The sequence below is a fragment of the Strigops habroptila genome, chromosome 2 (assembly GCF_004027225.2).
Source record: "Strigops habroptila isolate Jane chromosome 2, bStrHab1.2.pri, whole genome shotgun sequence".
NCBI classification, from domain to species: domain Eukaryota; kingdom Metazoa; phylum Chordata; class Aves; order Psittaciformes; family Psittacidae; genus Strigops; species Strigops habroptila.
The window spans coordinates 50,849,854-50,867,900 of NC_044278.2; the positions used below are offsets into that span (position 1 = coordinate 50,849,854).

At 37.3% G+C, this 18,047-nt stretch overlaps 1 protein-coding gene across 9 annotated transcripts in view; it reads right to left on the reverse strand.

Annotated features, from left to right (window-relative positions):
* Positions 1-8,052: 8,052 nt before the first annotated feature.
* STS (steroid sulfatase) overlaps positions 8,053-18,047 on the reverse strand; it is a 103,566-nt gene continuing 93,571 nt past the window's right edge. For all 9 annotated transcript variants that reach the window (XM_030475591.1, XM_030475590.1, XM_030475589.1 and 6 more), the window contains one exon: positions 8,053-9,013. In XM_030475591.1, coding sequence (XP_030331451.1) covers positions 8,631-9,013 — 383 coding nt within the window. In that variant the 3' untranslated portion in view covers positions 8,053-8,630. The remainder of the gene's footprint in view (positions 9,014-18,047) is intronic.

Genomic DNA, 18,047 nt, shown 5'->3' on the forward strand with positions numbered 1-18,047 from the left:
GCACTGTATTTCCAACAAAAAGCAAGGCTGGAAGCAAGCTTACAAATATCTGATGGGCACAGCCTGATCTTATGGAATGGGAAAGGGTGAAAACACCCGTCATTTAAAACTTACACAAAATTTTTGGTTTAGAATAAATTAAAGATATTGACAGTAAAAGTAAAATATTATAAATGGCTCAATCTGAATATCTTCTGTTGGTGAAGGGTCTCACTGCAAAGTTCCTTAATATAGTGGTATGGTGAAGACTGCTAACTTGCAAGCCTGTGTTCAAATGTCTGGCTGGACTAGGATCCTTCTGCTCATATTCTTTCTTACTAGATATGTACTTGGTCATGTGATAATATAGAATATTAAGAAATAAAATCCATTAAGGTGCTGCAACTAGTTTTATACCCAGTATAATGCAGGTTAAACATTTTTAACATAAGAAACAAACTGCAAAGAATGCATAGCAGATGGAGCCCTAAAATAATATTGCATGCATAATTCAGAGCAGTTTATTTGTTTGCTTGGCTAAGAAGTATTTCTGAAGATATGAAGATACAAGAAGATGGGAAATGTACAATATGTATATAACAATGTAAACTTTTTAACATGGCAGGTAAACGTTCTCTACAGTAGAGATTGACAGTTGTATATTAAATATTGTGACTTTTTTTCCAGAAGTACAGCAGTATTCCTTGAGTCAAGTTCTTCCAACACAATCATAGTTGGTAGTAACAGAAAAAGTAAATTGGAAAAGATCTTAATTTACTGTTGGCAAAACTCTATTCTAATTGAAATATCTTACCCTAGTAAAATAATTAAAATTTCAGCATATGAAATTATTATTATGACCTTAAAACCAAATTGCTTGACCTGTATAATGATGACACCTTTTAAACATTTTCAACAGGGTATTTCTTCAGGGATTTTCAGGGCATGATAGAGACAAAAAGAACTGAAGGTCAGTGTCAAAAAACAAGCAAACAAACAATTTTAGCTTTTAAAAAAGTACTCTAAGTGAAACTTAGGCATTTAGTTGCAAAATTCTGACTGTGAAAATCTCTATTTAGGTTGAGAGCTTTTAAATTTCATACATGCTTCACGTTTTAAGAAAGATTTTAAGGATTCCAGGAGACAGAAGTGGGATTCAGCTCCCTAAACACAGATGTCTTGAGATTTATGCTGTTTATACTGGTTATCCTATTCTTTTTTTTTAATCTATGCAAAAACAAAAAAAGACTATTCCTAGGCATGACTGATTTAATCCTCACATAGCTGTACAATCTAGGCTGGACATATCTTATTTTTCTCTCCCCTAGTGAGAAATGGAGAGGACCTCAGCTCTGGATACCTTCATTGTAAGTGTATAAACTTATATAAGATAAATCTCAGACCTACATGTACATTTCTATCTACAACGATTTCTACATCCTTCTGAAGCCAGGGAATACATCCTCCCTGTGACATCTAAGGACTCTGATCCTACTTTCTGAGCACTCCTGGCAATGCAAGAATAAGGTTCTTTCTGCACAAGCACAGTTTTCTTTCAAAACCCCTAAGAAGACAGAGGATCCTTTTGGGCCTTTCCTCCTCAACATGTTTCTAGACGGGTCATGTAGCTAAAATAAAACATCCCTAGAGCAGCTGACTGGGTGGGAGAAGAGGGTGGGCAAGGAGAAGCACAGTGCGCTTTCTGCCTTTCCTGCAAAAGCTTTGCTGCTCTGCAGGAAAGACTCCTAGACTCATGGGGTTAGGAAGCAAGTTATGGTGACAGAAAGTGACTTCATAGACATAAGGTATGTCCCTCTCTGCTCTAGAGGCAATCTGTGTACCTCACATTATTAAAAATACTTAATCAGTCTTGAAGTTTCATAGCAAAGCTGTCATCACAACCTATGTGAGTGCCTTTACTGCTAGGGAATATTACCCTCTTCCTGATTCTCTGGATTTAAAATTGTTTACTACTCAGTGGCACAGTTTCAACCAGAAGATGAAGAGTGATTTTTTTTTTTTTCATTTCCAGCCTGTACACCTCCCTAGATCTTGATTTTATCTCTCAGCTTAATAATAATAATAACAACAACGACAACAACACTTTTGTCCTCTAAACTGGCTTGTAGATGTGTGCTCTGATGAACTTCACAGTCGTCTTTAAAATAAAAAGAAAATTGAAAAAATTAGGCATCATTTGGGGTTGCCCATGTCCATTTGGTCCACAAACTCTGCACCTTCTCCCCCAGCAGAGCAAGGCCAGCCAGTGTGGAATGAGGTCATAGCTGGGTACCATAGCTGGTGTCAGAAGATGTTTCATGTGTATCAGACAGGGAGGTATTAGGACCTAAAATTCCTATTCTAACAATCTCCCTGGAACTTAGACAGTTATCCGGACAGCGGCATTCATTAGTTACTTCCCAATGCATTACATATGATAGTGTAAGGCTGACAATTACAAACCAATCAGCAGATTTTCCTAAACCTGAATATGTTGTCTGTTTGACAGGAGGAAGGATAACATTAAAGATAAATAATGAAAGAAATGCCCACACGATACAAACTTCTAGTTATCTTTTTATCACTATCAGCACTGGGAAACCATTTCTAAAGTTGGGGAGGGGGTGTCTTCATAGATTGATTTTTCATTTGTGAGCAATGAAGACCATATTAAACCAACCTTATTCTCTTGCAGCCCAACTTCAGTCTATAAGACTTTTAAGATGCTTTGTGTCTAATCTTTTGTAATAAATATTCCTACCTAAAGCAACTTCATATGAAATTCTCTTAAAATGTCACAGTGAAGAGTTCTGCCTTACAATTTCAACCATTTCACAATATTTTTCACATGAATCAGGTACAATAAAATATTATCTGCATACAAAGGCTTTATTATTTGATAACTGTAGAATAAATAACGTTGCAGGTATTTTTGTAACTGAGATGACCATATATGAATCTGTTCTCTTCAAATAGAGTTTTCTTCTTCAAGGAAAATACCTGTGGAACCATTCTGTCGTACTGAAGACTAGCATTAATCTGCAAAGGGAATCTAGCATGTTTATATTAAAGGAATGTTCTCTAAGTATTCAGGAGATGCTGTATAAGCATTGCAAAGCCTATAATCCACATCTGCAAGGTCTGCAATGTTTCATAACATTGACAGTATAATTAGAGATGTGAGGATAATCAAGCTGGCTTTATTCTTACTAGCCAGCATAATGCAAACTTCAGCAGAAGTCAGGAGTTCAGCATCTTTCTATATGCATAAGAAACCTTCCATTTCTGAACTTTTTGCTGGCACAAGCTCACTGCTTTCAGTACTAAACTAGTAGTAGTACTAGTACTAGTGGGTTAAAGCTATTGTGGGTAGTCTTAAAAAAAATTTTCATTATCCTTTGTTTGCTGTACAGATGAAGTTTCAGGCAGAATCATCTTGGTTTTGATGTAAATAAAACTGCAATTTTTTTTGTGTTTTCCAGAACACAAAAATATTTTGGAAAAGCCATTTGTTCTATCTGGGTGTTTCCAGGACCCCAGGAGTTGTTTGCAGTTTCAGCAGCCTGTAAAACTGGGAGTCCCTAGAGCCTGGCTCAGCTCTTTGGCCTTGCAGGGAACAAAATGTATGACTGTTGCTGTCTTAGACTGAGAGCTTCAGATTAAGATCTGTCACCTCCTGAATGGTGATTCGGGAGCAGCCAGCTTGGTGTGTTTACTCAGAGGCAAGGGGTCCGTCATCCTGTGGGCCCCCAGTAAATTTTGAACTGACAGTCTGAGACTGAAGGATACTGCTGCAGAATACACTGTGGTCCAGCTGCTGCAGAGGTGACTTCATTCCTCCTGGTCACCTGCAGTCCCTGACAGACCCAGAGGAACCAGAAATTCATAAGTTTCTGCCTTCAGGTTGGAGATTATTTCCTGAAACCATCTGCTCCCTGGTGGTTCCCAGCACAGAGTGTTGCTCTCTGGCAGCCATTCCTCCTGCCCAAATGGCCAGCCACCCTGCTTGCAGTGTACCCAGGCAGGGTGGACTCCTCTTGAAAGTGAGCTCCTTAGAGCATATTTCAGATGCTGAACAGGCAGTGCCAGAAGAAAGAGAAATGGCAGAGAAGATAAAAAGTTCTGGCTTATGCACAGAATTATCATGTCTTAGTGTAAGTCAAAACCCACTATGTTTTAAAATCAGAACATAGGATTTTTGTAGCTATACTTGCCCTTTTTTTTGTTTCTTTTTCCATTTGTTCGTATATCAGGTGACATCTTATGTGAAATTTTCTATAAATTGTCCACACATTTGAACACTCACATCTCACGTTACTACAACAGAAAATAAACTATTGCTTGCAAGTGATAATTCTCACTGAGCTGTGAAGGATACTGACCATATTCACTTAATTCTCTGCAAACTTTCAGTTGAATTTCAGTGAGACAACTCCCATCTCCAAATACTCATATTTCCTTTTTATTTTTCTTTTTTTCTGACACAGTAATTTGAGGCAAGTCAGGACATCTTTATTTTTAAGAGCCAGGAACGTGTGACATCCAGTCCCTGAGGGGGAAATATTATTTAAATAATTCCATGTAGTCTCCTCTGTCTGCTAAAATAGATAAATATAATTAGAAAAATGTGACTAATATCTTTCCTTGAATCCTCAGTATGCATCTTTTATAGATATCTATTCTCTTTCCTCCAGGCCCCAGTTCCACATGCACTAAACAGTAAGTACAGAACCTACCTATAAACCTGAAGCTAAAGGTATCTTATACCTCCTAGTATAGGGGGATCTTCTAAACCCTAGTTTTCCAGCTCTTAAACTGTGCCTTCTGTAGAGAAGGTGCCCTACTGACTAGAAAATGCACTTTCACCAGCTTACCACTTTCAGTATTTTTTGTTCTTTCGGTATTCCCAATAGTTAGAGAAGTACTATTATCCGTTGGGCACACAGGAGGAATTGAGAAACAGTTAAATGACTTTCTCTGAGCCATACAGGGATCCTGTGCAAACTAGGATGTGATGCTGTTAAATAATACTGTAGAGGAACACACTTCCCTCTGAAGCTTAATTCCCAGTTTAAACTGACATATTCTACAAACAGGCACCATGTTACAATGCCAATGCTAGTTAAATGATGGATTGAAAATCAGCCTCAAAGTACCAGAGCAGCACATTCTCCTTGTGCCTTCCTTGTTCATAAATTGTGAATCACATACATCCCATCAATAACCTGTTGTGAAAAACCAAGATTTTCCTTGTTAGATCATTACAAAAATGGTATATTGCATTTCTCATTTTATTTTGCAGATAAACAAAGATTACTTTAATTACCATGATCTAACATGCCATCTCCAGAACAGAAGGTACAGTACTGAAAGGTATAAAACATTTACAATACAGGGAAGGTTTATTTTAGGCATTAAATGAAATGACATTAACATAGAGTATGAAAAATAATGCCCTATTCTTAATAGAATCTTTCTTGAAGGAACATTTGTAAAACTGGATTTCATATTTTACTGCCTAAGTCAAAATATTAAATGTTGTACTAAATTAGATTTTTGAAAATACGAAGCTTTTGCCACAAAAAAGAAATAACTTTTATTATTCAGGGTGCCTTGGGTGTGTTTTAATTTCTTGGATTTCATAATACAGAGTTAATCCTTGCTGGACCTTAAGCAAGTAGGAGGTTAGCAGTGTCACAGAGCTCTAAAAGTCAAATCTTTTCACTAAGAAAGACCACTATCCATCTTCTGATTCATTAGGGCAAAATAGCCATCACGATCAATATGACAAGCAAACAGGAGGACTGAGTGGCAAAGAAATATGTGGAAAAGTGAGGGTTGTGAGCTTTTTAGGAAAGATTAGAGAGATGGTACCAAAAGACGAGAAGGGTATGAAAGAAAGGCCCTATTCAGGCAAGAAGAAATCACAGCAGTAGAAAAATTATGATTTTTGATACCTCAGTGAGGCAGCACAGAACAGCTGTGGTGCCTAACAGAATAAACAGTTCTTGCACCTGCAGAAAGAAAAGAAATAATAGCTACATAGCATCTTCCAAATCAAAAGAAGTAGATGTGGATGTCCTTGAGAATATAAATTGAGATCCCTGTCAAGGTCACAGCCCAAGAACCGTGGGAACAAAACAGATCCAATGACACCAAACACCTTGTCTGGGTTGCTGATGTATACCTAACACAAAATGTATTTTTTCCCATATGCTTCAGCAGGAATATTTATTCAAAAAGTTTTGTGTAAGCTGTGGCAGAGCTGCAGGAGCTGGAGAGAGCATCCCCCGATGCTGTGGTGCTGAGTACCGCAGCAGCCGGCACCCTGGCCTCCCGCTGCAAGGGGAAACATGCAGGCACTGGTGCTGTGCCCCAGGGGGGTCTTGGGCCACATGGTGAGCACTAAAAACATGGGATGTGTGGATCCAGCCACTATCACTGCAGAAGAATACTTCTATTCAAACTGCCGGCGTCTTTCTTCCTAAGTTTATGTAGTACATTAAGTGGTTACTTAAAGCAAAGGGGGAATTATGCCACATGAATGGCTATCTGACATATTTCCAGGTACTATAAACAGTCCCGAATGGTCATCAGGCAAATACATGAACAGTCTAACTTTATCAGCATACACACAACTTTACTACCTACAGAGAGCTTGCAGAGCACATACTTAAGATACAGTCATGAACACAAGGTGAAACATCAAAAATAAGACTTCAAGGAAAGAGTACAACATTTCCCAGGACAGGCATCTGGATATTGTGGAGAATGAAATTTTGAATGAAACTCCAGCAGAAAAATCAAATAAAGCCCAGGTTTTACAGACACAGAAATATACCATATATCACAATGTATTTTTACAGGACAGGCTTCAATAGCTCCCAAGAACCAGGTCACAACCTGTTGTCCGACCGAAGCTACTGCATTACTATCACCACTGATCACTATTGCACCAAACAGATTTTAACACATTATTCTATTGGAATTAACCAGTGTCTCATGATAAGGAGCAAGTCACTTTCCATTATCAGGCATCAAATCATTTTAGTATTTTGCTGGTATGTTCTCCTCTGGTACAATGTGCCAAAGAAAATAGTTTGCCTGCATACAGAATGGAAAAAAAAAAGTGTGCCTGAATAAGATGCGGATAAAAATGGATACAAAAAATAGTCCTGAAGTACTGTATATTTCCCAAGGCTAAGAACTCAGAGACAGTTTTATTTAGCTTTAAGTGCTCAAGGCCAAGTTTCTTCTAAGAAAATGAGAGATCCTATTCAGAGAGCTTAAACTATGGCAAAGATATTTAAAGGAAGACCAGATTTTATTTATTTGTGATCACATTACATTCATCAATAAAAGAACAGGTATGGGAGATAGTGAAAGATATCTGTGTAGTATCATGTGAATTTGGAACTCAGATATCAAGTATGGACCAAATCTTTCATTCTTTAGCAACTGGGCTATGACCATAAGGGTGTATCCGTATCAGGGATTGAAGCATTTGGGTGGTTTCAGGGGGTTATGAATTTGACTTGCATATATATATATTGGAGACTTGTGGCACACACTCAAGCATGCTTGAAGTAGTTTCTTTTTGAAACAAAGGTTGCTGCCATACAATAAGACACTAGCTAGGAAGCACCTTTTTAATGTGGACACAAGGTCTTCCACTACACAGCTCTCTACATTTTTATGGCACAAGCAATGTTAGATTGTTGGCAATCTGTTTATTATTACATATAGAATCATAGAATCATAGAATAGTTAGGGTTGGAAAGGACCTTAAGATCATTTAGTTCCAACCCCGCTGCCATGGGCAGGGACACCTCGCACTAAACCATGTGGCCCAAGGCTCTGTCCAACCTGGCCTTGAACACCGCCAGGGATGGAGCAGTCACAACTTCCTTGGGCAACCCATTCCAGTGCTTCACCACCCTCACTGTAAAGAACTTCTTCCTTATATCTAATCTGAACTTCCCCTGTTAAAGTTTGAACCCGTTACCCCTTGTCCTACTACTACAGTCCCTAAGGAAGAGTCCCTCCCCAGCATCCTTATAGGCCCCCTTCAGATACTGGAAGGCTGCTATGAGGTCTCCACGCAGCCTTCTCTTCTCCAGGCTGAACAGCCCCAACTTTCTCAGTCTGTCTGTGACACTTGTTGATAGAGATGCTGTTGCAAGTGTCCTCTTTACCTATCAATTGATTACTAAATTATAGTAACAGGTGGACCTCCATTATTATCTCTGTATTTTTAATTGCCCTGTAATGTCCTACTAATACTGGATAATACTTAGCAAAAAGGACAGGAAAGTGTGCATTTAGTGGTAAATTTCTTGCTGTGAAAGAAGAAAACCAAAGCTGAAGATCTAGATAATTATCTCATCTCGAAAATGCCTACAGCCTGCCCATTGATAGATGAGGATGGCAGCATGTGCTTCATACTGGTTCTTGTATTATAAAGATAGAAAAGGTGTGTCTTGCCCTCCTTCTCTTGGCACGTTTTCTTGACAGAAATTCTCTTCTTCAGTGATGTATTTGAAGACAGGTGCTCCTACATAACAAAACATTCTGAAGTCTAGTACCACAATAGTTCAAGTCAGCAACCCACACTCTCTTGTTCCAGTTGCTGAAAGGGAATTGCAGCTTGTTTATCCTGAGTTGACCTCCAGCAGGCTCCTTTCTGAATCATGGTCACAGTAGCAAGACTGAAAGAGAGATGAGCAGCACAGCTGTAGCCATGGCTTCCAGAGGAGGTTGTCCCATGACAGCTGGTTAGGGACAGGATGCAGGGATCTGCTGTGGTTTTCTACTGCTAGGTGTATGACCCTGAGGATTTCATAGAAACCTCTCTCTGTTTTTGGAGTCAGTGGGACTTTCTCTTCAGGGTCTCTGGAGAGATCGAAAAGCAGTGGGGGATCATGCCGCGTGATGAATCTTCCATGGCAGAAGCAAACATGAGAATCATAGCAACCATTCGAGTCTTCAGGACTGAAGTTTGGAGTGAAGAAGAAGACTTTCCAGACAGATTCACCTGCAATTTACAGACACAAAACAGCTGGTGATAAAATGAAAAACTAAAACTCCCCTAGTCTTATGAACCTCTAATTTACACCATGGGAAACCAGCCTTTTAGTACAACCTCGCTCTGTAGAGGAACTGCAACATACTGAAAGAATAAAACGAAATTGGGCAAAGAAAAATAAGCAAAACACACTGATTTTCAGGCAACACACATTTACGAAATAATTATGATTATTTCATTCTCTTGGAAGAATTCTGATTAACTAAACCATAGAACAGTTAAAAGAACTTTGCATTTTTACATAAACAGTGCCAAGAAGATTTGCATAAATATTTACTAAGCCATTGCACTGTCTTCTTCAAGACTTCTTAAAATGTACCTCTGCCCCTTGACCATATCCAGACACTTTTGGGTCATGTCTGCTTCTCATTTTGCTAATGAAAACAATTTCTTTTTTACCTTTTTCTCTCTTCCTCTCTTTGTTGTATTAAACTCTTGCCCTCTGCCACATGCTTTCATTGCAAGCACCTGGAGACAGTTTCTCACATTATTAAATCTGATGACATGAAAAGGTATAATGGATGCTAAATTGCTCTCTTAGGCCTCTAGATGTTTTTTTCCAAAAATAAGTAACTGTTACAGAGGTACAATTTTTAGGTGATGTTCTGCTTTTTAAAATGGGAGCCAAAGGTCTTCATTTACAGATTGGTCATTCTCTTTCAGCTTAATTTGCTGTGTACAGAAACTGAACTAGTGTAACTTCAGTTAGTATTTTCACTTTAAAAATACTAGTTATTTCCTGGATTAAGAATAAACAGATATCAGTTGGTTCCTTCAAGTAGCACTCTTGAACAGAAGGTACATTGGAGAATCTGAAAATATTCAACAAGAAAGGAGTAACCAAAAAAATGACTACTACTTTCCTCAAGTATCACAGAACAGACAGGAAAGCCAGGCTGGGACAGGCACTTCCAGGGAAGCACAAAGTCGTCCCACAGCCAGGGAAGCATACTGTTCTCCAGAAATGGACCAGAGAATCATTAAATAGAGTAAAAACCCCTACTTTATTCTTAATAAAAGTAAGACACTAATCATCATTAATTTACACTCCTCAGCACCCTACTGCAAAAAACATTTATGTATCGCCTCATTTTTTTTTTTTTCAGTACTGGGGGAAAAGCTCTTTTTGGTATTTTGTTGAATTTTATCAGAAAGCTTGTTAATGTAGCAACAGATAGTCACAGATTTATGTGCACTACAGTGGTTAATATTCATTGATCAATTCATCAGTTCAACAGAATGGAAAACACTAGAAAATATGGGAAGCGCAGAGATGAACTGGTATATGCCATGCTGTAACTATATCATACTCAATTTTTAAAGATAAAAACAGGTTTAAAGAAAGAAATGTTTCAGTGGAGTAAAGAGTCACAGGCTGTAGTGCTAGTCTATAGCATGAATTTAAAGGACAGTATGTGACCTTAAGATTCTTTACAGCTTCTTCTACCCCACAGCATTTTTCACATTACAAGAGATTTTTCCTTTTGAAACCAATTCAGTGACAGAGCCTGAAGACTTCCAGTTCACTTCATCTGCACTTAAATCAGGGTCGGAGGGGTGATGGTTATTACACATATTAGACTGGGAGAACCCTCTGAATGCTGCTTGGAAGTCAGCAAAGGGGAAGGAGCTTTAAAGGCTGCAAGTGACTTGCAGGCATAGACAACAGGACGTGGCAGGTTTAAAAGGTTGTGACAGCTGCAATGGCACAGTCTTACTGGGAAAAAGAGAAGAGAAAGGAAAGAAAAGGGAAAGGAAGGCAAAGCAAGGCAGCATTCCTTCATCTACCTTTTGAATAAGATTTTGAAAGGTTGGTTTGATACTTGAATTCTTTGCCGTTTTCTCAGAATTGAAATAAACAAACAAAATAACACTTTGCCTAAAATTTCTTTGAACTTATGCATGGAACATTTCCCAGAGCAGATATATGCCTCTTATTTACTGACATTTAGAATTTACCTTCTGGGAAGGTATGTAATTTCACATTAAGCATGCCTTCAGGCTCTTTAAAAGTGTTTAATTGGCAAGATGGACAATGAATAACAGAAAAGGCCAAAGGGCTTTATTAATCAGTGCACTGTGTGCCTTTGTAGAACATGCAACATTTGCCCCACCTGAGAATTTGATTCAGGGCACTATAACAGCTTGATAGAAAAAGAGAAGAAAAAAATTATATAGCTATTAAAATGTCAATTAATAGGAAATCCAGTAAGGCCATGCACATGAGAACTTTGTGGTCAGGCTGTCTTACCACTCATCTATCTTTGATGCTACACTTGTCCTGAATGACATTGAAAAGAAATTTTCAGCAAATGTTTTTGATGTTGGGCACAGTATCACCAGGCAAATTTAAGGGATTATAAATAGCAAGATAAAGTTGGGGATTTTGAATTAATGCAAGTAAGTACAAGCAGCTCATGTAGGTAAGACATGGGGAAAAGGAAGAAATAAGGCAGTTGTACCATTATTTTTTTTCCCAAAGAATAAAGAATTGTTCAGGTTTTGCTCTACATGGAGCATACAGCATGTTGCAGAATCAGATGTGGGGTTGGGGAGAGAGCATGTGTGACATCACATCATGTCTGAATCACACTGCTAGTGTTTTGAAAAGCTAGTGCTAGTTTGTCAGCTATGCATCTATATAATGCATCATGATCATACCACACAAAACACTGAGCTCTGGGAGAGCAAAGTCTGTTATTGTGTAATGTTCTGTTGCACTGCAGCAATGTTTCAGCAAGGATCTGGAACTTGATGTGGTGCTGCAGGAACAGCAGCGCAGACTTTAACCGCCAATTTCCTAAGCATTATAAAAACTAACGCATATCTATCAGTGTCTGTGGCTGTGGAGCACCAAGTGTAATATACTAGGAGACATAAAGAGCTGTCAGACTTCTAATCTGTAAAGCTGATGAACTGTATAAGGCTCGATACTAAAAAGTGAGTGCTCTCTCCCAGTCTCTCTCAGCTGATATAAAATCTCATTTTGTCAGAAGGTTAACTACAAGGACCAAATTAATCTCCCAGTAATTAATGATACCTTTGTTCTGCAAAGCATCTGGATAGTAAACTCTCTTTATATAAAAAGATAACTATATGTCTCCTCCTCAGTGAAGTTAGTAGTAAAATTGTCAGGGCTCCCCCACAGTCAAGTATATCAGGTCCCTTCCAAAACAGAAGGCAAGCTCTAACTCTGTAGCACTCTAAAAGATTCTGTCCCAGTGCTTCAGGGCTACTTTATTTAGCATGCATTTTTCCTGCAGCTCTCCAGCTCTCTGAATTGTCCAGCAATTTCACCTATTCAGGTTTCAGAATACCTCTTTCCTTCACACATTAAGAAAAACAGAAACTGCAGAAGCTGTACATCTAAATAGTCTCAAATTAAAATAGGTTGCAATTAGTTCAAGCAAATCTGCTATGAACATAATTGTTCAGAGTCTGATCTTCCTAAAAGACTCCTGTTTTAGTATCCTTTACTCATCTATTTATTCTCTCATCCTCAAACACACAACCATAGCTCCAAAAGACAGGTAGCAGCCATGAGATTAAATAAAAGTCTCTCAGTAAGTTATATTAATATTTCCAAGATGAAGTGACACACTGGATATGGATGTAATTTCTGCTATAATACCGCTGTTCTTAATCACTGATGGCTAAATGGTGGGTTTTGATAAGCAGTTCTTGAAGTGAATAGAAGCTATTTCTGTGTTATTGCCTGGACCTCATTTTTACTGAATTTAGTCTATGGCAGTAGCTTTATAAATTTGCTGCAACTTATCTCCTTTGTTCACATTACTTTGTTTATTCTTTCTGTAGAAGAACAAGTTAAACAAGTCTGTTCTTCACTGTAAATTGAGGTGCTGGTCTCTCCTTGACATCAGATGCCTTTGAGCATAACCCTGTAGGTGTAGTCTACTGATGTAAATTGCCTACAGACTTTTCCTGTATCTTGAGTGTGCTCAGCAGCCATTGTCAGCTCCTACTCTCCTAGATCAACCTCTTCAACATTTCTACAGTGTAGCTTGAAAATTACATTCTTCAGGTAACTCTTGTTATTAGATTGAATCCTTTCTTCCCACTTCCTGTATCTTTAGAATAATTCACTTCCTGTATCTTTAGAATCATTTAGAATTGCTAGGTTCTCTGATAATCTTATATAAAGTAGATATCACATGTGTATATATTCAGCTCTTCAATAATTTAGCAATTTAGAAAAGGTTTCAGTTGTGAAATCCTTGTAGAACTATATATAGCTCCTAGAGAATACTATTTGGTTGCTATAAAGAAAATATGTGTATTATTTTAATGACTATGTGCATATCCCTCAAAAAGCTAATAAAAATCTGCTATTTGAGTTTAAAAATTTGTAACTTTATTGTTCTTTCAGTAATTTTTTTTTTTTTTATTAGATGCTTTTTTTAAGTATCTGGGCATCTTATGGTGTTATATTGTCACATCAGTCAAAAGACAGCACGTTATGTTCCCAATGTAGGTGGAGAATAACTGAGTGATATTCAAAGACATAATATTAGTTTATGAGAATCAGTTGTTGCTAGAAGACACTTGCATAAAGAATTCTGCGGAACATAAAGTATTTGAGGTAAAACCATGAAAAATACCAGTAGTAGCAGTGATTTTAAAATCTTATAGATAGAAACTGCAATGTTAAGTATCTTCTAAACTAGAAGGGATTGAACACTGGTGAATATATAATAATCATACTGAACAACTGCTGGACTAAAGGACACAGTGAAACCATGCTCAGGCTGCTGAAGTCAAGACAGAAACCTCATGACTGAACTCATTACCTAGAGTAAGTGCTGTGGTATGAAAAGGTTCTACTGAATTCTGCTGAATGGTAGCAGCTGACAAAGAATTATTTTCCTGAATTCTTCATCATCTTCAAAAATACTTGACTAATCATTTACAGTGTTTTCTTGTTGAAGAAAGTCCCAAATGGGAAGAATCTGTGGGTATAGAAACTATGCTGCTATAATGCAATTATATGCCTCATATTTCAAAGTCTGACTTAACAGCAACATGGAAGAATACATGTTGCCTTGGAAAAAAAGAAAATAAAAATCCATCCATAATAATTTGATGCATGTAATCCAGACACTTGCTAAAGATTTGTTTGAAACATCCATTTATTTGCTGAATGATACATGTAATTTTCAGTTCATTCAAACAACAGTTGATGGCATGCTGAAGACAGAATATAATGGTGGAACAAAAAAAACCCCCAAAACCAGTCATTTCCAACCTATATTCAAAAGTCCTTAAAAACAGAAAAGCCTTATTTTATTGCTTGTGAGAGAAATAATAGTACCAATTTGTGTGTACTGGTTTTCCATTGGAGTCACTAAGAGATAGAGTTAAGAACTGAGACACCACCACACTGAAGAGCATAACAAAGATAGCCGCTTTGACAAAGATGGCAAATAACAAAGAGAAAATTATCCAGAATTTTGTTTTGTCTTTCGTTCTTTATGTCCTTCACACACACATTTTATTAAAAGAAAATAAATTGAGGACAATCATTACTCCCTTACATAAAGTGGATGCAATCATTCTGAGTGAAATGAACAGATCTGCAAGATTCAGAGAGCAATTTTCCTGATACCAAGCGATCATACGAGACAAAGATGCAAAGGAAGTCCTAAGCAACTTCTGCAGATATTTTCAGACAAGCTTAAACCAATCAAAACCAAAACTATCCCCAGGAATTTGTTTATAAATTATTTTATCCAGACATTTTTTCAACATTTGGATGTCAAAAAAACCCCCTGACACACAGAATGCTAATGAAGTATTCCAAATTATTAAACTGAAAATTGATAGTGTGTTTAACCTTTAAATACCAAGATGTACATCTAAAAACAAAGACATAACCATGCAAATTTAATTTAAAAATGAAAAGTATAAACTTTGTTATGCAGTTGCCTGTAATTTTGTGTACTGCCAAGGAACACCGAATATTCATTTGTTTCATTTTAAAAACTTGGGACATTATGCTTCCTTATAGGTGTCTTAGTTGAATCTTTAATTTTTTTTTTATTTTTTTTTTTTACTTCTAAAAAGCTACTAGGATAATTAGGAAATCTTCTGAAGAAAATGGTTTTATTTTGAAAATCGAATCAGTTAAGCATAAACGACAACATAGCAATGGGGTTCCTTCTGTCAGAGTGGAAAAAAATAAAAGAATTAAGGAAAGCAACCATTTCTAAGTGATATGGCGCAAAAATCTCAGGACAAGGCAGTGCTAAATATTAAAAAAAGTAAATCTGAATGACTGAGTTTTCTTCTTATGGTAAAGATTATAGCATGTGTAGCTTGGCATCTGAAATATATGAGAATGGTTTTTGCCCCAGTGTTAGAAAATGCATCTCTTTGCCAGAATCTGAAACTAGTAAAAGATTATAAATGGTGTTATACTTTTGGGGGAATAGCTGAAAGCAAATTGGAATTTGCATCATTTGTTTTTATTAGAAAGAAAAGTTGAGAAAATTGCACAGGTATTAAGTCAATTAGAACTACACAGCTTGGAATAGCACCTAATAGCTTGAGGGTATACTAATATCCAGAATTTCAGGTGGAAATTGAGTTTTGAGATGTGTAGAAAAGTTTAAACCTATTTCATTAGGGTTCCTATAAGCCTATCATTTGGAATCAATACATTTCAGGAAATGGAAAGCAGAAGTTTACCAAAGGTCTGATACAGAATAATGCGATTAATAAGAGCATGTTCAAACAATGCAAAAATCCCTCAAAATCACGAATAAAACCTAAACACCAAAAGGAGGTATCACAGGATGTTCTCTTAAAGGTGATCAGGGACTCGTACATACATTCATTCCTAAGAAAATTTCTGGAAGTCTATTTTCTGTTTTCACCTGTTCAAGGTTCAGGTATTTCAGCAGTCTGCCAGTTTGGACCTCTATACAAAAGACAAACTTAATTTCACAGTTCTCCAGTCAACACAAATGTTTCAGTTTGAAGAGAAGAGTTTTAGGAAAGCAATGGGAATATTTTGTTGTCTTGGTGGTATGCAAGATGGATGCAGACATCTTCAGCTATTCTCCAGATAACAGTAAGTGGTAGAAAAGAGAAAGAATCTTGACTCTTTCCTAATTTGCAGCTTGAGGAATGCATGTATGCAGCATAGTGAAAAGCAGGCTTTACCTTTTTGAAGTGCTATAACCTGCTAAAATCTCCTTCATATTAAAAACAAGAACAGAGAAGGGTCTCCTGGGGCTGCAGATGAGATGAATACATTTCAGCTGTTCTTTATACAGATTCCAATGCTGCAGCCATTCCTGCCCCTTAGTTTGCAATCTAAACCATGAGAAAGGGAAATGCAAAGACAAGAAAACAAACAAAACAAAACAAAACAAAACAAAACAAAAAACAAAAAGAAGAAGAGAAGGTTTCTATTTCACTTCAATCAACTGGATTAGGAAATTGGGTTTATGTTCTCACAATGCTTAGGAATAGAGAAAATATTTTTTAAAAAAGCAGGGATTTAATTATTTTTTTTCTTTCCCTTTATTTTCCTCTCTCTCCCAGAGAAAGTAGGGGAATGCTGGTAGGGAGTGGAGCACTGCAAGTCCCAGTGTATAAATAGTTCTGCCTGAGCCTAACAATAACTGCTGCCACTGTCACAGAGCAGAGCAGAGGCAAGAAAATACTGTAACAGTATTTGTCATGCTTGTCAGGGGAAACACTTTCCTACCTAAAATATTGTTAGCAGAAATATGTATCAGTTGATTAGGTCAATTTTCTTGAGCTTGATATAAACAGTTTTGTGGTGTCTGTTCAACCTAGAAATGCTCTTCTTTCCTTTAGCAGTTACATTATTTCACACTTACCAAATAATATGCCCATGCTCTGTCACCCAAATTTAGCTGCAGCTGCTCTAAGGATCAAGATAGTAAATTAAAATACTTAGTGAGATAGTTTAGTTAAGTGACACTTAATGCTTGTTCTGTTTCCTCCAGCTGTTGCAGTTGAAACACTGAACACAAATGAGGGATTTGAAAGACGATTTGGAATTTATGGAGGCTTTTCTTGACTGTGGTGCCCCCATGAAATGGGCAAGATCAGGTAGAGAGAGAAAAAAAAAACCACAAACCAAACGAGGGGGCAAAGATTGAAGATGATACTCACAAAGCAAGTTAGGAAGCATGAAACAAAATATCTTCAATAATCAAGGAGATGGAAAGATTGTAATGGACCTCAGCAAGAAATAGTATTAAATGACTCAGTTGTTTCATGCAGTGCAAAAAGATATATCTTCTTGATATCATCAAAGAAGAAAAGCAGGAGCAAAGACAGAAGCCAAAAAGGTCTTCAAAAAATCACACACACCCCCCCAAAAAAAAAACCCAAACCAAAACAAACCCCACTTCTAAGATAAAAGACTTCTCTAAAGAGAACAGTGAAAGTGAAGGAACCTGTGAACAAAAAAAAAAAAAAAAAAAAAAACAAACAGAAAAGGCAAATGACAGGAAAACCCTCATGAAGGTCAAAGTTCATTACAGAAGGGGAAGACTCACACAAAGATTTGGTCAATTAAGAGAATCAAAAGGAGATTCACTATCAGTGAGACTAGAAGCTCAGAAATGGGGAGGGAAAGGGGAATAAACAGATGGGAAATGGATGAAAACAGGGTAAAAGGACACAGTTCAGAGGGGAGAAAGGGACTGCTCTTTGTCCAGCAAAAATATGGTGTGTTACCTGAAGACTCACAAGTTATTACTGAAGGAAAAATGAATTTTCTCCCATGACCTACATATTGTGAATTATGCTATTTAAGTCTTTCATGGAACCGTGTAGCTGAACCAGTGGAGAGCAGACATAAATCCACATCATGCTGACACTTCAATGTCCTCAGGCATTTGACCCTCAACACCAGAAAAGTGGTTTGCAGTACTTGTCTTCTACTGTTGAGGAAATCTCAAGAAAAAACTTTGCTGTACAGTAT